This window comes from Pleurodeles waltl, chromosome 5 (genome assembly GCF_031143425.1).
Source record: "Pleurodeles waltl isolate 20211129_DDA chromosome 5, aPleWal1.hap1.20221129, whole genome shotgun sequence".
In the NCBI taxonomy this organism is placed as follows: Eukaryota; Metazoa; Chordata; class Amphibia; order Caudata; family Salamandridae; genus Pleurodeles; species Pleurodeles waltl.
In genome coordinates this window covers 1,193,172,579-1,193,186,590 of record NC_090444.1, presented here as the reverse complement: position 1 = coordinate 1,193,186,590, position 14,012 = coordinate 1,193,172,579, and the positions used below count along the sequence as shown (strand labels likewise).

Below are 14,012 nucleotides of genomic sequence, written 5' to 3'. Positions count from 1 at the left end.
ATGGATTTCACTGGGGTCTCCCTTTTTACCTCACGCCTCGCCCTTACTGAATGGAATTAGAGAGAAAAGATATTTGAGCGTGGCTGGCAAAGGGTGGGAAGGTATGAGTACAGTTTATATAGCAGACACTCCAAAATTAATGGCCTTGAGGCATCTGAACAATAGATGTCATTGTGACCCAACTGAATGAAATGTCTTTATCAAACTCGGAAGGATGATGATCTGAGTTGGCACTGACAGGAATCGAAGCTGTGACATGTAGGCCAATCAAATAACTCTATCAGGCAAAAGACCCACTGAACAATAATTGCGACTAAGAGTGAGATCAAAGGACATTGCTGTTTAACCTGCGATCTCACTACCGGCTAGGTAATGAAGAAAGTGAAAAATGAGAGACAAAGAGAGACACAGGGAGAGAGAGAGAGAGAGAGAGAGAGAGATTCAGATGAAAAAACTCAGAATGAGACACTGAGATGGGGAAAGATCAAGAGTGAAGCAAGGCAGAGTGAGGAAAAAACGGGTTATGTGGGTGAAAAGTAGCCGTTGAAACATGAGGGCAAAAAAGGAAAGAGAAAACTGTGAAATAGACATTTGGGTTGGAAGAAGAGAGCCAAAAGACAACATGAAATGTAAAGAGACGTTGAAAAGTGAACTGAATGGAGGCGGGGCGGAGGGAGAGGGCTGCGAAGGTTACAGCGAGGCAAACATTTCTATTTGAAAGTGTTTTCTTTGAAACTTAATATACAAAAACTATGCAGACTCATGTACTTTTCGCACACAATGATGTATTGTATCAAATTTAAAATTGTTACAACTGCCATGTACATTAGAGCAGTGATAACAAAAATGAAACCTAATATTTGCTGGAGTGAGGCAGCGGCGAGAGCATTAGCCTCCAGCTGGGCTGTGAAAGGGAAGCTGCTGGTGGCGGGAGGGAGACGGCCTTTACAACGCTGGTACAGGCTGTGTCTCCTTTGTGGTGAAGGCAAATTCATGGTAAAGGCATGCGGACTGGGTAAAGGCTTTGGGTTGTAAAGGTATTGCATGGTAAAGGATTTGTGGTAAAGGCATGCATGGTAAAGGCTTGTGTTGTCAATGATGTGTGGTATGGGCATGCGTGGCAAAGGCATGCGTTTTAACGTCATACAACCGTTTGGGAGCCAAGTCACTGCACGTGACATGGGTCTAGCCACCTACTTTGTGTCTGCCAATCAAAATTACACCATGATCTTTACTAAACATCTGCAAGGCGACGATGCCTGTGCCCCTAGTGAATGTTGTTTCTAGTCCTGCAACAGCCGTCACAGAAACTGCCAACATTCACAGAAACTATTATGACAGAAACTGTGCAGAGGGCATGGAAATGTTATAAGGAAATAATGTTACATAATTGCAAGTGCAAAACGGTGCCCTAGCACACCTTGGCTTGGTATTATGGTTCCCCATTATCTTATGGTTACAATGATGCAGCCATCTTGGAGACTCTAGACCAGTGGTTCTTAACTATTGGACTTCTGTGGACCCGCACTGAGTCATTACTGTGATCCGGGGACACACACTGAGGGCCTGATTACGACCTTAGCGGATGGGATACTCCGTCACAAGCATGACGGACATCCTGTCTGCCGTATTATAAGTTCCATTATATCCTATGGAACTTGTAAAACGGCAGGGGGGGGATATCCGTCACGTTTGTGACAGAAGATCCCATCAGCCACAGTCATAATCAGGCCCTATGTCATTATTGGAAGCTGGGGGCCGCCATCCTAATCAATTTCCCCAGGCCCCATCCAGAAGGGTGTTAACAGTATAAAAGAAGACCTGCTGAACTACCTCCTCTCACAAGTTAGCTGATCATTAAGATAATGACCCATGGACTAAACCTTGTTGGTACCATCACCATTGCGTCTGGTCTCTGTGGGCAATCCACGTTTCACACTGAAGACTGTAAGGTTGTTGAATGTTCTCCAATTGTCCATGCACAAGGAGCCTCCATGGTACCTGTTTAGGTCCCCTATTAAAAAATGTATTTTCAATGCTCTACTATTATTTCATGTTTATAGGGATAAATATAAATAATAACCAGCCACTTAGAAACAACTGAGTGCATTAATAGGGCATGCACATGTAACCAGTCAAATAATTATTCAATCAATAGCTTTGTTCAGAGCAGGTGAAGACTTTCACCAGCAATGTAACCACCACTGCTAGAATACACCCCATGATTAAATAAAATGTAACTCGTAAGAGGTGCTGGTAACTGGGATATCACAACATAACTGAAAAACAATCATCCGGTCCCTTTCGGAATTGTCAATGGATCACAGCTTAGCGAGATCATAAAGCATGGCTACGGATAAGAAGGTCAAGACTAGAATTTGTGATCACAAAATGTTGTAATTATAAAGCACGGATAATAAATCAGAAACCGCTGATATGATGCATGAGTATTGGGAAGAAAACCTCCACAGGTTGGAATTTGCAACCCAGACTCAAACCGCGCTGCCCACTTCCTGATCCTGGTTGGTGCCTTGTCAATGTTCCTACACCTGCATGCTAGAGAGGCTAAGTTTTCATGGAGAAAATAAGTAGCTACCAATAGGATCTTGAAAAATTGGCAGTCAACATGTGAACACTGACAGCTGGTTGGACAGTCTTGGTCACTATAAAGCAACGGAGACTCCCTCTGCCATCAGAAGAAAACGAGGTCAATTGAATAAGAGCTGGTAATCATTTGCAGAGAAATACTGTTGTTCGATATAGCAGTGTACGAACACTTCAGTCTAAGCACTTGCAACTCCTTTTGATATCAGTAACTCCTCCCACTTGAGTATGACAGCCGTGAATCTTTGGGTTTTGTGTATTCTTGTTTCTCTCTTTTTCGAATTTTGATCTTCAGAATAATATTGTAATTGGTCTGCTAGTCGTTAACGAAACATTTAATTGAGATTAAAATAATGCAATGACCTGGTCGGTGTGGCGTATATCATGGAGCTATCTACCATTTCTGAACGGAAGGCCAAATTGACCAGTGAGTCTATCAGTGGCAATGCATGGCCAGCAATGTGCCACCGAAACCAGTCCTCACCAAACAAAAATGTTTACACATGGGGTACGAGAATATCATATAATTCGGTACTCACATAGGACTTTGTGTGTCAACGTCATTCAAAGCCGCACTTATCTGTGTCTGCTTCAGTGATGTAAAGGAAACGTTTCAAATCCAATTTGCTTCAGATGTTTTATAATCCAAGTGCCCAGTTCCTTATTCTGGTTTACAGAATCAGGATTTACCAAGCCGGATGTAGGAGGGGTCAAAAGCACCCGAGCATGAAGTGCAATGAAGCTCATGTGACCGCTCCAAACAGGAAACTGCATTTTTTCCATACACCATTTGACTTGATGCAGCTAATCCCACCCCAGAAAGTTACAGAAGTCTCACCAGGCAGAGTGTTAAGATCATGTGACCCAACCACTGCCCCTCCTATCAAGATACAGCAACTTCTCATTCTCCCATCATCCATATCCTTTTCTAATAACTCAAGGTGTGCATCGTCTAGGCATCCTCGGCCTAAAGCATACACAAACAAGGGCAACTCCTTTTTAGACCTATTGGGGCCAGACCACTGTATTCACACAATTCACATTGGGGACCAGCCTTCAGTCTATCCAGGTAAAACAATATTTGTATTACACTCACACCACCAAATACCATCTCCATCATTTCCCAAACTCGCAAACACCACAACCAATAGCATCACTGATAAGCAGCCAAGCAAACAACATCATCCACATGCCTGGGGTCACCTCTAATACAAAACGCGCAATGCTGACTAGAATGCATAACTATCAAACATTCACTTGCAGTAAATAATACAAAAGTCATACCGACACAACCAACACATAAAATATCAGAACTATCTTCATAGTGGTCCTCTTCTATTGCACACAGGGCCACACTGACTGCAAGCGTGCCACGAAATACAGAGCAAGCATTGACAGAGTCAATATGTCTCGCATATATAATGAAACTGTGCAGCACTGAGGAAAAAAGGCCCGATGATGTTACCACAACTAGCTCCCACATGACAGCATAGGCATGCGTATGCATAATCATGTATTGTGCATGTGCCACCACACATGCACACACCTTATGACTTATGTGGGTGCCATTTTCTTTTGTTTTTTTACTTACTGATCCAAGAAGGCAGATACAACTTTAAGCAATAAATTAAAAAAATACAAAATTGCACTTTCACATGCAGAGCAGGCTGGCAGCAAATGGCAGCTGCCAGGCTTCCCAAAACACTTATAATTAAAACAAAAAATCATTTTTAAGACTGTGAAGGGAGGAGGATCAATGGAAGAGTGGGTGATAGAAGCAATGGGTAGTGGGCATGGGGAGCGAGGGAGCAACAAAGGCCTTGGGGCTGAGAAAGAAAATAAGTAAATAAGCAGGCAGGGTTGTGGGAAGCAATGGACAAGCTTGTTCAGGGGTGAGTGAGCAACACAGAGCATGCAGGTGTTTGTAGGCTGGAAGCAGCACACATAAGAGAAATCTAGAAATTTAAAAAAAAAAAACTGTTCCCTACATGTGAGTAATTGAAGGATACAAGTCAGCCAATCATAAAGAGAGTAAAAAGGCTATGCTCCACAGCACGGACAAGCACAGGAAAAGGAAAGCAAGACATTGAATAAAAAGCAAGCAGAAGAAAGTAGCAATAAGGTCTACCAATGGTAAGCAGTGGGCGGGATCTAAGCCCACTACACGTTTTTCATATTGTCCACAAGAGGACTTTCACTACTAGGCAGCTAAAAGCTGTCTGGTAAGTAAGATCTAAAAAGAACTTGTGACGGGCAGAATAGGCCCTATAGATCCTCCACTCAATCTTGAAGGTGTTCATCACTGAAACCAAGGCATCATAGTACAGCAACATCACCAGTGCAGCCACCAACAGAAGGTGACCCTTCAACAAATCGAGTGAACATAATACAGCCCAACACCAGGACCACCTTTCCAGTGTTTCATGGAAAAGTGCACCGCTGTTGACAACTTTCCAAGGAAAAGATCAACAAAATTAATAGACATATCGACAACACATAGACACCAACACTTCAAAATTCTCAAAACTGAAGGCCTTACAAACTATAGACATTCTCAAGGCCACATTCTATTATGACAACATCATCACTACACTCGAGACTGGTCATATCTTACAACCACTAAAGGCGGACCATGACTTGGAAAGTCTCATCAAAAAGTCTAATTACACCTCCAGCCAACATTTATTAAAAGTATGGTGCCACGCTCCTCCAGGAGAAAAACAACCACAATACCCTGATTTGGGCCTACTGATCTGGTTTCAGTCATCAACGCAGTATGGGCACTGCAAATTAACAAGTGGTTGATGATGCCTTATAGATCAGCAGTGAAGACCCCCCATCTTCTAACCCTGCTCGACCTTCAGTGTTATTAACTATTAGGCTATGATCAACACCCAAATCCCAAAAACAGCCTTTGACATCACTGCTTTGAAAGGTTCACCTCATACCTGATAAACTGTTCTCTGTGCATACTTATGAAGGCATCCAGATTAGAACATGGACGTAAATCAATGATCCATCAGACCTCCAGGGATCTTAAATTTCTGCACAGAACCTCTATAATTATTACTTGCTGAAAAACGTAAAAATCCATCAAAATACAAATAGTGCACAGGGCCAGAAAGGTCTCTCACTATGTAAAGGGCTGACGCTTCCCCATCCAAGTCTGTATGTCAAAAGTACATTTGAAGCTAAACCCCCATGCTTGTGCTGCTGGCCAGCGACAGCAAGCAAGCATAAGCTCAGGACTGTCTCTGAGCAACAGACCTCAGCAGCTTTATTCATTAAGCACTTCAGTCCTCTTGAGGGAATTAAAGTATTACCAGATCATTCCAGTGCTTAATGAACCTCCCTGTATCCCTCAACACGCCCACATCATCTTCAAAGTTTTCTGCATCACATTCAAGGTAGTAAACACACCTGACACTCAAGCTCAATAGCTCCAGAGATCTTTGTAACACTCCCAGCACTGACATCTCCAAGGCAGATAAAACAAAGTCCAAGAACAAACTAGAGGACAAGAAGATAGGCCTTCTCTCGGTCTGCAAGTAACTACTCTCATGAGTTAGATGACTGCAAGTGAAGAGGTACTTCCCACCCTATGTGCGTTGTGTCTTGTATCTCCCCTCTCTTGTACAACTCTCAGTTGCTTGTACTGCACTCCATAATTTCCAGCATTTATATACATTTGTGCAATGTTATGACAAGGCAGGTCCACCATCAGAATGAGGGGAAGAAGCCCCTATGTTTTACATTTGTATGTATTTGCATCCCATTAGAAGGTAAACTCATCCTGAAAACGCACATAGGTTTAGTAGATTGAAAACCGTGAGTGACTGCACTTCCTGATGAAAACTATTTTCCCTCTGGAAAAAAAATTTAGTGCGCCATTCTGTATGATTTATTTATTCTACCCACTTGAAAGGATGCATGAGTGCATCTCTTAAAATGTAGTACTCCTGGAAATCTATGACTGATGTACATATCCAGGAGTCCTCCTGTCATTCTTTGTGAATCCCATAAACGTCTGAAACCCGTTCCAAGCATACGAGTAAACCTCCAAGAGTTAATGCCTCGTTTTTAACATACTTCTTTCATGAACTTTGCTCCAAGTCCAGTCATAAAATTACCAAGGGCGCATATGACTTCAAGGATGTGTGCTCTTTTCAGCCATCAGATTGTATAGTCATACAATGGTTTTCTCCTTAAGTATTTCTTAAGACTGTGGCTTTCTTCGGATTTAAGCATCTGAACTAGGGTTTAAATATCCATTTACTCTCTTTTGACTCCATTAGTTGTGATGTGCTCAAAGTTATGGTTGATGTGGCTCACACTGCAAAAACCTTCTAGTAATTATATGAATGAGATCCCTGTACACAACCAAGGAGGGAGGGGATCCTTCTGCATCATACAAGCAGGAAGTCCATCATGGATAAGCAGCGGCCATCTTGAATGGAAGTATGGTCACATTGTTTTCCAGTTTAACGCTTAAAACCATGCATTAAGTGAGGACTAAGGAAATACACAAACACACAAAAGGCCTAATTTCCTCTATCCCAGATGCATATAAGATTATTCGTACTTAGAAAGCTGTGCAGGGACCTTCCGAATATCACAACCAACATAAACCCATTCACACACTTGTAAGCATAGCTTGTTTTGATAATTTATACAGGTAGCCTTTTAGAAAAGTTACGCTCGACCATCCAGCTTCTACAGAGAGCGGCTGCTACATACAATCTTTGCTGCCAAGAGGTGTTTGCCTGCAGGGACAGCTTCTCTTATAGCCAGTCCCAGTGAACACAGATGGAAGGAAAATACATTTGTCAACTGATCTTGGAGGCAATGCCAATGTGGGGCAATATTTGGACAAAGGAGGAAATTGCACAGTAGTTGCCAGCTTTCAGTACTGTCACCACAAAGGACAGGCAGTGAGAACCATTTTCAACAGAATTGTTCTGAGTTAGGACTGACTGATCTGTGATTCATACCATCAAGTGTCTACTAGCACACCGTTCAACAAAGAAGCAGCTTCTCCGGTGTGACCCGGAAACAGATTATGTACTTGCAGATTTCATCAGTTTTCCCTGTTTGCAGTTTTACAGATTCTTCGAAACAGCACCCAGCGCAAGAAGCAGAAAACATGGCATGGCTACAAATCTGATGCCTCTGACGAGGATGGGGCCCTGGCAGGGGCCAACCCATTTAATCTAAATCCTATGAATGCATGTGAGCTACAGAGTGGTGCCCATCATCTTGCATTACGCCACCGACCTTGAAACCAGGACATCTGGGTTCTATTCCCAGCTTCTCCATTTGACCACACACACTGTGTTACCCTGTGAAAATTCCTTTGTCGCACTGGACATATAAGTACCTCGTATGCCAAATGTGGGAGTGCTTTAAACTAGAAGAAGCGAACACCGGCCTTAATTAGAGGTGAAAATAATGGAAACTTCTGGTGAGATCAAAACAGCATCTAAATCAGCCTAATAAGGAAAAACACGGCAACCTCAAAGTGCGACGGTTGTGTAAGAAGCACGAAGGGAACCAACAAAATATGCCTTAATTAACAGAAAGGTATGAAAGGAATGTCGTGCTGTGAGATAATTGAACAGCTCATTCATGAGGTCCTTTTTATTTTTCGTCTGTCACACTGGAAACAGGCCACCTATCCAAAAGGCAATGCCCTTTCCATTACCCCAAAGGGAAAGTGAACAAAAAATCACATGCAAGTCAGTCTTTTTTCCCCTCTTGTCTGCAAAGAGGAGCAACCGGATCCCGGCCGAGCCGAAACCCGAGTAGGTCACCGTACACCACGATAAAATTCCCTAATCCCTGCGCCAGATTTCCCGGAGGGGGCCTCGTCGCCCTCCTCGCTTTTCCATTGCGCGCGCCCGGCCCTCCTCCCCCGTATCTCTCGTTTCCCCTACCTTTAAGGGCCCGACACCCGATCCGAGGCCGGGGCTCGGGTTACGGTTTTTACAGCTCGGCCCGTCTCCCGCCGCCCACAGGCCTCCCCCTCCGCTCTGCTGTGATTACTGGCAGCGGCTCGCCTTACACGGCTCCAGATGAAAGCGGCTCGACGCAGGGGCCTTTGGGCACCGCAGGCATGCGCCAGAGCACACCGTGTACCCCCTGACCCGACATTTACTTGGGCACTTTCTGCCATGTTTACAGTTACGTCTCGGTTTGTGCTCACGGTCTGAGCAGTCAACTGCCTGAAGTTCATGTTACCCGAGTAACCATGTAGTCTTGGGAAGGCCATGTAAACTGTAACGTGTAATGTTACTATTCCAATTAATTGTAAATACCTTTATGACAACAACGGATAAACGTGCAATTTAGTGTCATGTTAGTACCGTAAACAAAGGCATGCACACATCTGTTTTAAAGTTGCTTTGTTTACATTTTACCTCTGAGATGCATGGACCATGCGCCATCGTTCAACCAATGGCACGGTCGGGGTACCATTTACATGTATAAAACAATGCGCCTATACACACCCCTACATTCTTGACGTTTGCTTGGCAATACACACGTGTAAAAGTAGTCAATGAAGAAGACAGACCTAAATGTAAGTCAATCAGAGGGCCCGGATCCCGGGGCAAAATACGAGGGCCTACCTAGTGCAAGGCAGGCTCCCCAGCGAACTCAGATTTCTCCTAGAACGTTGGTGCTCCAGTTTCCAAAAACAAAACCGAGCCAATATTAAAAGCCGGCGTAAAAACGCATTAGTGAAAAAATTGTGTAATTTTCCTCCTCACACAATGTTGTTTTTGTTTCTTGCGCGCCAGTTCAGACAAACATCTGTTATAGAAGAACAGCTATCTCCCGAACCGCCGAGAGCGCCTGCAGCCAAAGTCAACATGCCGGGCCCTCGGGATCCTGCACAGGCAGCCTTTATACCGCGCCGGGGTAGCATTCCGCGTGTTTTGATTATAATTAGCTAATTCGTAACCCTAGAGCCTAGGAGGCGTCCAGGCAGCTCTCCGTACGGGGCGCACCGGACCATGATTTAGCGACCGGGCTGGCTGGGCTCGGGGGCTTCGGGGTCCCAGCGGGGCGACAGTCTGTCCCCGCTGGTTAAAGTCCCCCAGGGCGGACCCAGCTGCGGGCACTAGTTCAAGCATTCATGGTGGCGCACACAGACCAGGCCTGGCCCCGTGGCACACAGGGGGCACTTTGCGACATTGGTCGCTGTCACTTCCTTTGTCATTCGTGAGGTGACCCTCTCCACAGAACAAGGCGGAAGATTACAAATTAAAATGTATGGTTGGAAACGTTGGAAGCGCTCTAAGCCGACCTGCACACGTGTATATTGTACAGCGAGCGCTTGCATTAAGTGCAGCACATAGTAAAGATGCCCATAGTAGAAACACACATTAAGTGCAGCACATAGTGCGTGTCCACACAGTACAGTAATACACGTGGCACAGCGCATAGTGCAGCATGCACTCACACTACAGCACATGCATGACGTGCAGCGCAAAGTACACGACGTAGCCATAGTAAAACGCATGCCCAAGTTCAGTGCTCGATACACGTGCACACAGAACATTACGTACATTTATAGCAAGGCATGCACATGCATACACCACGGGCACGTACTAGGACACTTACATGACGCGCATGAAGTACAGAACACGCGCACTTCATTACAGTACACCACAAAACACACTTTGTGCACATAATGCAACACAAAATATACTAGAACAAAATAGGTTGAAACACATTCAACATCCACATGGCACACCATATAATAAAAACATAGTACGACACGTAGACATAATACACTACAACCATCACAGGGTACTTGGGAAGCAGGTTACACGATCTTGTCCAGTGGGTACTGTTATTAACTTTGACAGCGTAACAGGTGAGCTATAAATTCGCACAAGGCCCACCTGTTTAAATGCAATACCACCGTGTGTGGAAGTCATCCATCATTTGGTATAGAAGCAGTACATACTGGAAACTATATATGAGTTATTACAATATATTCACACCGAAACTGCGTAGGATGAGGCGCAAACTTTAACCAATAGTCCCTAAACTTCAACACAAGCACATGCAGCCCAACACCTATACCCCAATATAAAAAGTACCTGCGGGCTTAAATGCTCCCTGTTGCGGCAGTATGTGAACCCTGCTCGGGACCAATGGCAAATGGACTAGGAGGACTGGATTACAGCCTACCGCTCCAAGAGCAGAGGTCTCTCCAGGCCTGCCAGCCACCCCACCCCTTCAGCACAGCTGGACGGGCCCAGCTTCCCGGATCAGTTACAGCACGCACCTCCCAGGGAGCAGGGTACACACACCCCTCCAGCCAGAGGCAGCTCCTGGACAGCTCTCCCTCAGCAGCCCCTGCGCTGCTTCTATTAACCGGGGCGATGAGTAAATAGGAAAACAGAGGAAAGCACAAAAACAGCGCCTGAAGGAGCACAAGACAAAAACACCGCAGAAAAACACGTCTAAAGGTTTTCATTATTACCGTGTACTTACACACTCGCTGCTGGGTTACTGGCACTCAAAAGACATGGTGTAAAGAGAAATCAAGAATACCCCCAAAACAAACTCAACTTCTAAGCCCGTGAGACCTGCGCATGGTAATGTTGAATACAAGGATCTGTAGGAACAGCAGTCGCTGCCCACAACGTACGTCAAAAAAAGCTAGGCTAACCACTGCCCGATGCCCGTGTGTGAATCGGCCTCTGTCTCCAGGCCGGGGGGAGGAGCTGAGACGTGGTCATTTGCATCCCCCCCTAAAAATGACATGCCGCCTCCTTCTCTTTTTGTGCGCGAGTGTGGGCGAGGGGGCGTGGAGATTTGCATTTCCACACTGCATGGAAACACAAATAATGCCCCGTGGCCCCCGGGCGCAGCTGCCCCATCATCAGCACCCCAGGGCCAGGACCCACCTTCATCTCCTCGTTGATCTCCCGCTTGACCGGGTGGGCCGGCTTTCTGCTCCTCTTGCTGTTGTGTTCCGGGGGTCTCCCTTCCTTCTCCATCTCTGCCATCTTTCGCCTGCCGTGCGCGGAGGCAATGACTGCGGGTGCGGAGGGGGGCCGGGGGCGCGGAGGGTGGCGACGAGGGGCGCTGCGCTCCCTCAGGGCTGGAGGTCGGCCCGGGCTCTGCCGGGCGGGGAGGGGGCGGTCGGGCTGCCGAGCACGGGAGGGCGTCGGTGCCCGGACGAGTCAGCCATCTTCTGTGCCCGCGCGCGTCTGCATGGAGCTGGCCGGCGGGTGCTCGCGTGAGATGCTCGGCTGCGTGTGTGCTGGAGAGCGGCGCCTGGTGCGGAGCGGTGGGAGGAGGGGCGGGGCCAGAGCATGTGGGCGGGGCGCAGGAGCGGGGAGGCCACGCCTCCCGAGGCGAAAGATGGGAGGGCGTCTCTCCTCGCGCAGGAGCTGCGTAGCTGGCTCCAATCCTCGGCGCCCCTCCCTCGGCTGAGCGTTCTGGCTCCGCCCCCAGACTTTGACAACAACACGACCCCGCCCACTGCTTCACGGTGACAGCTCGACGCGCGGCTGCACGCGACACTCCCCCTCGTTCCCATGCTGTGCCCAGCACAGTGTGCCGACGTGCCTGCTCCTGATGTGCAGCCCAGCGTGTCCCACCGACCCTGTGTACACTAGCCTGTCCGCCTCAGAAGGGATGCCAGGTGCCTATGTAGGTCACAGGGTCACTACTGTGTCTATCCTGTGCTTTCATTCAGCCAACCAGGGTATTGTGGGTGTCTTAGTTCGTTTCTAGTAAAGTAAATAGACTTATACAGACGTGATTTGTACTAGAAGCCAAAACCTAAACTGGAAAATTATTGTTCCGGTGACATAACTCATTACGCGACCCTGCACTTACCTGTACCCAGTATGCCAGACTGTTTTACTAAAGTCAGTGCCCTCCAGCTAATGTTCTGCAATAGGCGTCTGGCATCAATGTTCTGGCACCACTGTGCTGCCATACAGGCTCTTATGATTAAGTGTTCTGCCTTTTGCAGCTAACCCACTTTAGTTCAGTCCCGTGCATTGTCATCTAGCAGGGGCGAACGCGAACCACGTGCGCTATGGGTACTGAAGCAAGTAAGGAAAGTGTGACCCCCCTTCTCAGGTCAGTGGTGTAACACAAATGATAGAGCCCCCTGCAGATTGTGACGAGGAGCTCCTGAATCTGCCATATCGCTTAGATATTCATTTGCCTTTGGCAGAATGAGGCCCCTCTGAGTGGCTTGCCTCCCCCCCACAACAAGCTGCAGGGGCCTGTATTAAACCCCACCTCAGAATGGGTAGTTAAAAAAAAACAGAATTGGGGTGTAATGGACCTTTCAACCCTATAAGCCTTGTTGTCATTTTCATTTTCTCTGCTGCAGCAATGAGTAACGCACGTGGTTCCTGTAATGCTGCGACAATACTACAGTTCCCACCCTGTCTTTCTCTTCTCCAGTGGTGCCCCATCATGTGCTGCCCAAAATGCAGGGCCCTGTGTAGTTGTCCTAATATATTGCTGCCTGCATGTGTTCATACCTGTGTGTCCCTACTGCCGCTCAAGTATTGTATTGCAACGCATCCAACCTGACTACCTCTTGAACCTGACTGAAACCCTACTCCGACTTTCCAGTCCCAGATCACCTGCTGTGCCCACCTACCGCAGTGGCCGGGCTAGCTCCATGCGATGTCCTTTTTAACATAGGCCCACTCTCACTCGGGCATATAATACACATGCCCATTGCCCAATATGTTCTCATTCGACCTGTCGTTTCAAATCCAGCCCGTCTCACTGCGCGCATTGTAGTGTAATGCATGGTAATTTACATAGCGCTTCGATTCGCAGTATCGAACTCAGCTCCCGGGTTCTCCGAGGCCGCAGTGCTGTGCACGTAAGGTCATTAATTGTCCACCGCACGGCTATGACCAGAACGGTGCGGCCTTCGCTGTCGGCACGCATCGAAGCAGGGAGTTTGGGGAGGGCCTCGAGGAGGCCGCCTCTTTGTGTGCTGCGAGCAGCGGGCAGCTCTGCTTTGGACGTCCGTGAGGCCCGCCCCTCCGGCACGGTGGGGGCGGCGAGGTGGCGCAGGTTGCTGTGGCTGTTGAGGAGGTTGCTAAGGCATGTTTTTTTTAACCTCGCTCGGCACCCGGCTGTGCGGAAGATGCTTTTTACTAGCATCCGAAAAGACCTGCTGCCTCGGGTATATAACGCACAGTGACTTGCACTTATATCCAGGACTACGTATCTTCCGATTTTTCCCGTTGCATCCACTTGCCGAAATGTCGCATGCGTGTTCTTTTCCCTTGTTTGGCCATTTTTAATAGTGAAAAAGTAAATACAACTTTCCAAATACTGTATGTAAAGTCTTGTACCGTCCTTGTAGATGTTACCCGCACCACAGAAAACTAAACAAAAAAGGGAAC

The 14,012-nt window shown here is 47.0% G+C and overlaps 1 protein-coding gene across 6 annotated transcripts in view; it reads right to left on the bottom strand.

Annotated features, from left to right (window-relative positions):
- The window catches only part of SOBP (sine oculis binding protein homolog), a 368,137-nt gene extending 356,258 nt beyond the window's left edge, over nucleotides 1-11,879 (bottom strand). For all 6 annotated transcript variants that reach the window (XM_069235440.1, XM_069235441.1, XM_069235442.1 and 3 more), the window contains exon 1: nucleotides 11,526-11,879. In XM_069235440.1, the coding sequence (XP_069091541.1) occupies nucleotides 11,526-11,627 (102 nt within the window). In that variant the 5' untranslated portion in view covers nucleotides 11,628-11,879. The remainder of the gene's footprint in view (nucleotides 1-11,525) is intronic.
- Nucleotides 11,880-14,012: the final 2,133 nt, after the last annotated feature.